Source organism: Schistosoma haematobium, chromosome ZW, assembly GCF_000699445.3.
Source record: "Schistosoma haematobium chromosome ZW, whole genome shotgun sequence".
NCBI classification, from domain to species: domain Eukaryota; kingdom Metazoa; phylum Platyhelminthes; class Trematoda; order Strigeidida; family Schistosomatidae; genus Schistosoma; species Schistosoma haematobium.
The window spans coordinates 65,910,866-65,917,799 of record NC_067195.1 but is presented as its reverse complement, the minus strand read 5'-3'; the positions used below and the strand labels follow the sequence as shown (position 1 = coordinate 65,917,799).

Sequence of the window (6,934 nt, the reverse complement as noted above, 5' to 3'; positions counted from 1 at the left end):
GTATATTAGTCCTTCTCTTACCCTTACAAGTGGTGACTACTTCACTTCCTATCCCTAGTTCAGGTGTGTTCTAAAACATTTTGCATTCGAAGGGTCACTGTTGCTTAGTGCTAGCATGAACACATTTACCATAGAAACTCGTCGGGAAACAAACCGAGGACACCAATTTGTGCCAAATTAGACACATGGGAAGGTGAACTGGGCGAACAGCCAATCACCGACATGAGTGAATGCAATGCTGACCCATACAAAGTGACTTACATCGTGCCTGTGGCTCGTGAATTTGCTAACGTATTGAGTTCGTAGCCGTACATCCTACAAGTTCGCGACATATCTAGGTCATTTCGTACTTAGCGATAAACCCAATGAATAACCCCTCTTGGTTCCCTAATTTATTGAATACCGGTAGACAGAACTCAAAATCATGTTGTGTGGCCCTAAAAAGGGCCGTTTGGCGTTCACAGAGCAATCATATCAAAGGTCGACTTATGCGCGTTCACCTCGAATTCGACGAGCCAACTGGATGTCCTTTGGCATAATAGTTACACGTTTGGCATGGATGGCGCACAAGTTAGTGTCTTCGAAAAGTCCAACAAGGTAAGCTTCGCTAGCTTCTTGAAGAGCAGAAACTGCAGAGCTTTGGAAACGAAGGTCAGTCTTGAAGTCTTGGGCAATCTCGCGCACCAATCGCTGAAAAGGCAGTTTGCGTATCAGTAGTTCGGTTGATTTTTGATAACGACGAATCTCACGTAGAGCAACTGTTCCAGGCCGATAACGATGAGGTTTCTTAACACCGCCAGTCGCTGGCGCACTTTTACGTGCCGCCTTGGTAGCCAACTGCTTTCGCGGAGCCTTCCCACCCGTACTCTTGCGAGCTGTCTGTTTCGTTCGTGCCATAACTGTGAACAACAGTAGTGGGGATGACCGCAGGCATTATATACCAGCATGGTCAGAATTCTGATTGGACGACCTCTTTTTTTTTTATAAGGCCATGAACCAACTTAAACGAACGCCAATTGGTCGAAGAAATATATGAGATACCTGCCTCAAATACTAAATGAAACAAACTTTTTGCGTTAAAAATCATAGTATTGTTGATTTTTAAGTTAATTAGGCGCTTCATACATTTAGGAATAAGGAGAAATTATTTTTTGTTTTAATGAACATAAACGCAATCTTGGTTGACAACAGTTTAAAACAAAACTCATCAAAACGATTGGAAATTTACGTTTCATGTCTTCTGAATGTGTCATATCGCATCGGGGGATTCACTGATGTTTTCTCTTTGCATAGAACTATAGCAATTTTTTTTCTAAAACCAGACTTCGTCTATGGAAAATTCATCTGCTTTCCACTGTTATCTGTGTGCTCGAAAATTTTCTGATATGTATTATTCAATTTCTGTGGTTTTTGTTAGTCATTTTGATGAAGAGCAGGCGGTTTTTGAGTACTGAGGCAACTTAATAGAATGGTTTCACCAATGTAAATGATTCAAAGGATTAATAGTAAGCAGTGAACCCTTTACAAGTCACATATGAACTACGAGGGCTTCGAACTACTGCATTGCTTCGAGGCTGACATATCTTGGACAAAGGTTTCTAGAAACTTCAAAATACCCTGTAGATGTTTGTTGGTGAGTGTCGTATATAGAGATGGCTCATCTTTCGTTGTGGAGCTATATGCAAGAAATTGAGAACTGAGCAAGTATACATGACCACGCCGAAAGTAGTCAAGATAATTGTCGGTAATTGTGCGACCCTTTGAGTAGATATTTCCAGTTTTTTGTAAGTCGGTGTAGCACCGTGAAAATATTTGATTCCTAATGCCCTAATAAACTGATAACCAGTCAGACACAATTGGCGTGGGATCTGAAATAAATGTTAACTGGTCCGAGCTGCTGTAGCGGTAAATAAATCCCCAATATAAATAGCTCTGTAAGTTTTCGACATTGGATGCTGACCAGATTAGTTTTAGCGGACTCATCTAGCTGAAGGCGCTCGGTCAGGCATCCGCACCAGATCACGTGTGGTAACACTGTGCTCAACATCAACCGCAGTCGCTAGCCATATTAGATCAGAGAATTCCGATATATTGGTCATCGCCAAATATACTCTTCCGATTACCTCGACTCTGTCTTTTGATTTCTCTTGGTGGGTACGAATTATATTAGGTGTTACTGATGAAAGCGTTGTCAAACACTGAATACCTGTGCCATCTTCACTGCCATACTGCACCAGAACTATGAAAAAATTTCGGCAAGATGATTAGCAAGTGAACTGAAGCGATGCTAGCACTGGTTATATTAAGGGACCAAAAATTTAGAATATATTCCGAAGGGAACATGCGGATTAGGGGAAAAATTATCAAATGATATTGAAGCACATGATCTGGGTGGGCATAAGGGGTGAGTGTGGATGGACCATTACCCCCAATTCTGAGCCATCTCACTTGTTTTATTCAGTTACCTTCCAGTTCTGAACCTGGAAATCTTTATTACTAAAAGTATACCAATGTTTGAAATCTATTCAAACTGATAGCACGTCTATATTCGATCGATCTTATCTCTCTTCTAAAGTGCTTCTGAGTCAATCACCATTGAAATTCAAAAGCAAGAGTTGATGATGATCAAGTTGTTTTGCAAACAAGCAATATGTACATAAATCGAAATCAAATGCGTCAGACAACGAAAGCCATGAGAAAGCAGCACTTTAGTTGTTGAATATTTGTTGGTCACTTTTTCGAAGGAGTACTTTTAGTAACTTCAACAATTTCACCAATATTACCCCTTGATTGTTAGGTCGAAAGGATGATGTGTAGTGTTAAGAAATTATCATAAACTGACACGAAGTCTCGATGAGTCACTGGTACGTCTAAAAGTGAACTACGTTTAAAGCAGTTGAGGTGATTCACGTATCGAGGTTTCCCTACATGTGTTAATTCGAAGTACCAGGTCTTCAAAATGGTTTTCATAGGTCCAACGTACATTCGTATTACGTGGTTTGTCGCTACGTCAAGACTCGAAACTCCACACTTACTAGCCACCAAGTCTAATATCTGACAAACTAGCCTGTGTTTCAGGCAAGTAGCATGAGTGACAAGAACGCCAAAGTTGAGTCATCACGTTAATGCTTTGTGGTAATGTTCATAATTGCTTATTTTTGACAGAACATGAACATTCGTTTAGGTTCATTGTTGCCTCATGAATAATAACATTAAAAGCAAAAATTCTGGATCAATTGCTGTACAGTCATTACCCGCTTCTATTAGTGTTCATTTATTTTTCACTTATAAGTATACCCACATTTCTAAGAAATTGTTTTAAGTCAAACGAAATGCACAGGAAAACCTGAATATTACTCTAGAGTGAATAAGCGTAAGGAGTCAATATAACGAAATCTCAAAGTAAGACTAAGTAGGTCTGCGATTCTGACCATTCTAGTCAACTCTTTGGGATTAAGAACATCAGTCAAACTACCTAAGTAGGCACAAAATATAGATTACGGACCTTGCTATGTGAAAAGCTAGTTTCCGTTTGTTTATTATCCATCCCGAGATGATATACACTTGGCACAATATGGCACCTATGTATGCAGAGCAGAACGTTTTGTTGATCCACCGCCCTCTATGACTATGTAACTAACCTGTGATACTAACGCTAATTTCACGTGCCATATACTTCTTTGATCCATATTTTTAATCTTGCATAGGTTTCACTTCATACTGGAAAACCTTGTTACGAGCAAAAATGGAAAATAACACTAGATAGAAGTCTACTCATGACTCCGAAAAGCCAGAACAATAAAACTGAGTCATAATAATTTCAAAGAAAAAAAGCCAGTTGGTATGCGAACACTATGTTTTCCTTAATAAATTTTAAAAATACACAATCCTTCCAACTCTTTAATCATCTCCATCTATACAATCTTTCATTAAACGCCATATTTTGCCCTGTTTACGTTAATTTGATGAAATATAACTGCTTAGAAATCGACCTAGTGGAAGGAGACAAGTCAAAGGAGTCATATCTTAATTACTCCATCACAAACGACCGAATTCCACTGGTAATGTACACAATCTTTTCTGCTCCTCGCCTTTCCCTTCTTCCCTCTCTTTCGGTACTCTCGCGGTATATCACCGATAACATATGCGGAACATATGGTTTCGTTATCTATGTCTCCGAAATTTAAATGGTATCACTATCAAAAAGCACATAATAATACGTTAAAGTTGGAGTATTTAACCAACTGGCTGTGTATTTACCGCACTACTTCTGATTATGAGCAGCTCTCGGCTTTATTTGCATTCACTCACGACCACAAATTTTTTGCTGCACCGCAACCTCCATAGAAAGCACCAACTCCTATATTGAACGTTTGAGTCTTACTGACACTAATATTGTAATGTATGAAAATATATCCCGTGTTTCTATATCACATGTGCCCCATAACTTAAAACATAATTGAGTAACTTATAAAAGTAAATCCCGTAGCATTTACATTAGTTTGATTTGGCGTGTCAGCTGGCGTGCATCACGAAACATGGTGCTTGAAAATAAGTTTTTATAATCTTGAGTGTTGATATTCTTATGTTTGTTTGTAATTAATGAATTCTAGGTCTCGTACATATAGTTTCCTTTTTCATCTTGAGGAGAACAAGAACAAAGATTTTATCAGAATAACATGAACTCATTTCGTTTAAATAAATTTTAAAGATACGTCTGGACAGTGTGGCTGGGATGTAGATTAGTTTAATAGGCTGAATAACTATTGTAAATATTAAGCTTTTGTAAAAAAAACACCCCACAACATTTAGTATACCAAGAGTCTAAAGGGTCAAAAACAAGCGATCACCTGATGAGTAAACGCTGATAAGGATAAGATGAGTAAGGCCCAGTTAATAAAATAGGATTACTGATCTAGAAGACAGTCAAAATAAAGAAATGTGGTGATGTGATTGAGTAAGAGAAAGAGTTCAACATTTGTATTATGTAACTAAGGAATATTTGTCATCAAGGTGAGGAAAGATAATAACCATCTCCTTTTAAACACATAAATCAGGTTTTTGACGCCTGATAGCAACGGCTTCAGTAAACTTCAGAAGACTGGAGCTTGGGTGATTATCAGTTAGCCTGAAAGATTGCAAGATATCAACTTGATACCCTGCATCCACGTGACGTTTAGTAGTTGCACCATTTAAAGTTGTTCTTTCTCTTGCTCTAAGGCTTTTCGGAACATGTTAAAAAGCTAAGATGTGCTCTGAATCATATTCGGTTAATGAGACTGCTTTTGCAAGTACACGTAAATTTTTAGGCCCAGTTGGTGAAAATGTGGTTATGACGTCACCTTTGAAATTCGGATTTACAGATGTTAGTTCTTCATTGCTTGTAGTCACTCCCGTCTTGTTTTCTTTAGGTATTTTGTATTTGTTAATAAATTTCTTTTGATAGAAGTTGTCTCGTAGGCATTTTCAACGTTCATCAACTCTTCTTCCAGTTTTTTGGTGTTGCTGTAACAACTCAAGTTGATTAGTTAAGAGATCATCTCAAACAACTAAGTATTTTTCGAAATTGGACGCAAATATGAAAAGAATGAATAACAATTGGAAAGAACTGGAAAGGATTGTTCAGGACAGAGTTGGATAGAGAATGATGCTGAGTGGATTTTGTTCCTCCACAACGGGTAACAGGCGACGCACTTGTCATCTATTTCAGCCTTTATCGAAGACTGGTAAAACCATGTTTTTATACTTCTCTTTCAAATTTCACCAACATTTTTTATTTGACATTGATCAAGGTTTGCCAATTTCTTTATATTTTCTCGATGCATTATCCCAGGACATTAAGTCTAATGTTTTGTTCGACGTAATTTAAGATTATAGTGTCGAAATATTTATTACTGCCGTCCTTTGATTGTCTACTGGGAATGTTTTGTCAATCTCTGGATCCTCACAGATAGCAATTTGATCCAACTTTGCTGCGAATGTTTCTATTAACTCTCAGGTACTTAACAGTTATATTTTCAACCTATTGTTTGCCATAAAGTAGATGATTTTTCGGTAGAGTAGCCCTTGGATGTGATGATGTCACAGGTATTCAGTGTTTGACAACGCTTTTATCAGTAACACCTAATATAATTCGTACCCACCAAGAGAAATCAAAAGACAGAGTCGAGGAGATTGGAAGAGTATATTTGGCGATGACCAATATATCGGAATTCTCTGATCTAATATGGCTAGCGATTGCGGTTGATGTTGAGCACAGTGTTACCACACGTGATCTGGTGCGGATGCCTGACCGAGCGCCTTCAGCTAGATGAGTCCGCTAAAACTAATCTGGTCAGCATCCAATGTCGAAAACTTACAGAGCTATTTATATTGGGGATTTATTTACCGCTACAGATCATTCCCCCCCTAGTGGGGCAGTGACGACCCTAAGACGTGGCCAGCCAGAAGTTTAAACCCAACGAGTTTGTCGTTGGTAAACACTCTTCTGATAGCTTACTAAGTTTAGCAGCGTCTGGTCGTTTTTCCTTACTATATGGGACCGAGGTAAAACATAGTAAAAAAAGAAAAGGTTGCAACGAAAACTTCGACTCTTCGTAAACTGCATCGTTCTTTTCCAGCCGTCCTGGAAAAGAAAAAAGAAAGTGTAAGTGCATGTCGAAATACACTCGTATGTGCGTAAAAACACAATGTCGGCGAAAAAATGGAAAATATACTCAAGCACACGTAATAGCGTTAAAAAAATGTTTTTTATGTTTTGTTTTTTTTTTAATAAAAATATAAATATATAGGCATAATAAAATTGTCTTTTTTTAAAAAAAATTACATATCGTTAAAAAGAAAGGTCGAGATAATATATAATGTCGAGTAGTGCCTTACGTGCAGTAGTCGTTTAAATGTTCTGGAAATCTTACTCTTCTTCCAGAACGCGTCG

The 6,934-nt window shown here is 38.0% G+C and overlaps 1 protein-coding gene across 1 annotated transcript; it reads right to left on the bottom strand.

Annotated features, from left to right (window-relative positions):
- Window positions 1-408: 408 nt before the first annotated feature.
- Window positions 409-910, bottom strand: MS3_00010465 (uncharacterized protein). Its single transcript, XM_012940312.2, has one exon. The coding sequence runs from the start codon at window positions 895-897 to the stop codon at window positions 487-489; it is 411 nt and encodes a 136-aa protein (XP_012795766.2). The 5' UTR covers window positions 898-910; the 3' UTR covers window positions 409-486.
- Between the last annotated feature and the right edge of the window lie 6,024 nt (window positions 911-6,934).

Bases quoted from the DNA above. Each gene is read 5' to 3' on its own strand.
- MS3_00010465 (XM_012940312.2), bottom strand. From the start codon at position 897: ATGGCACGAACGAAACAGACAGCTCGCAAGAGTACGGGTGGGAAGGCT.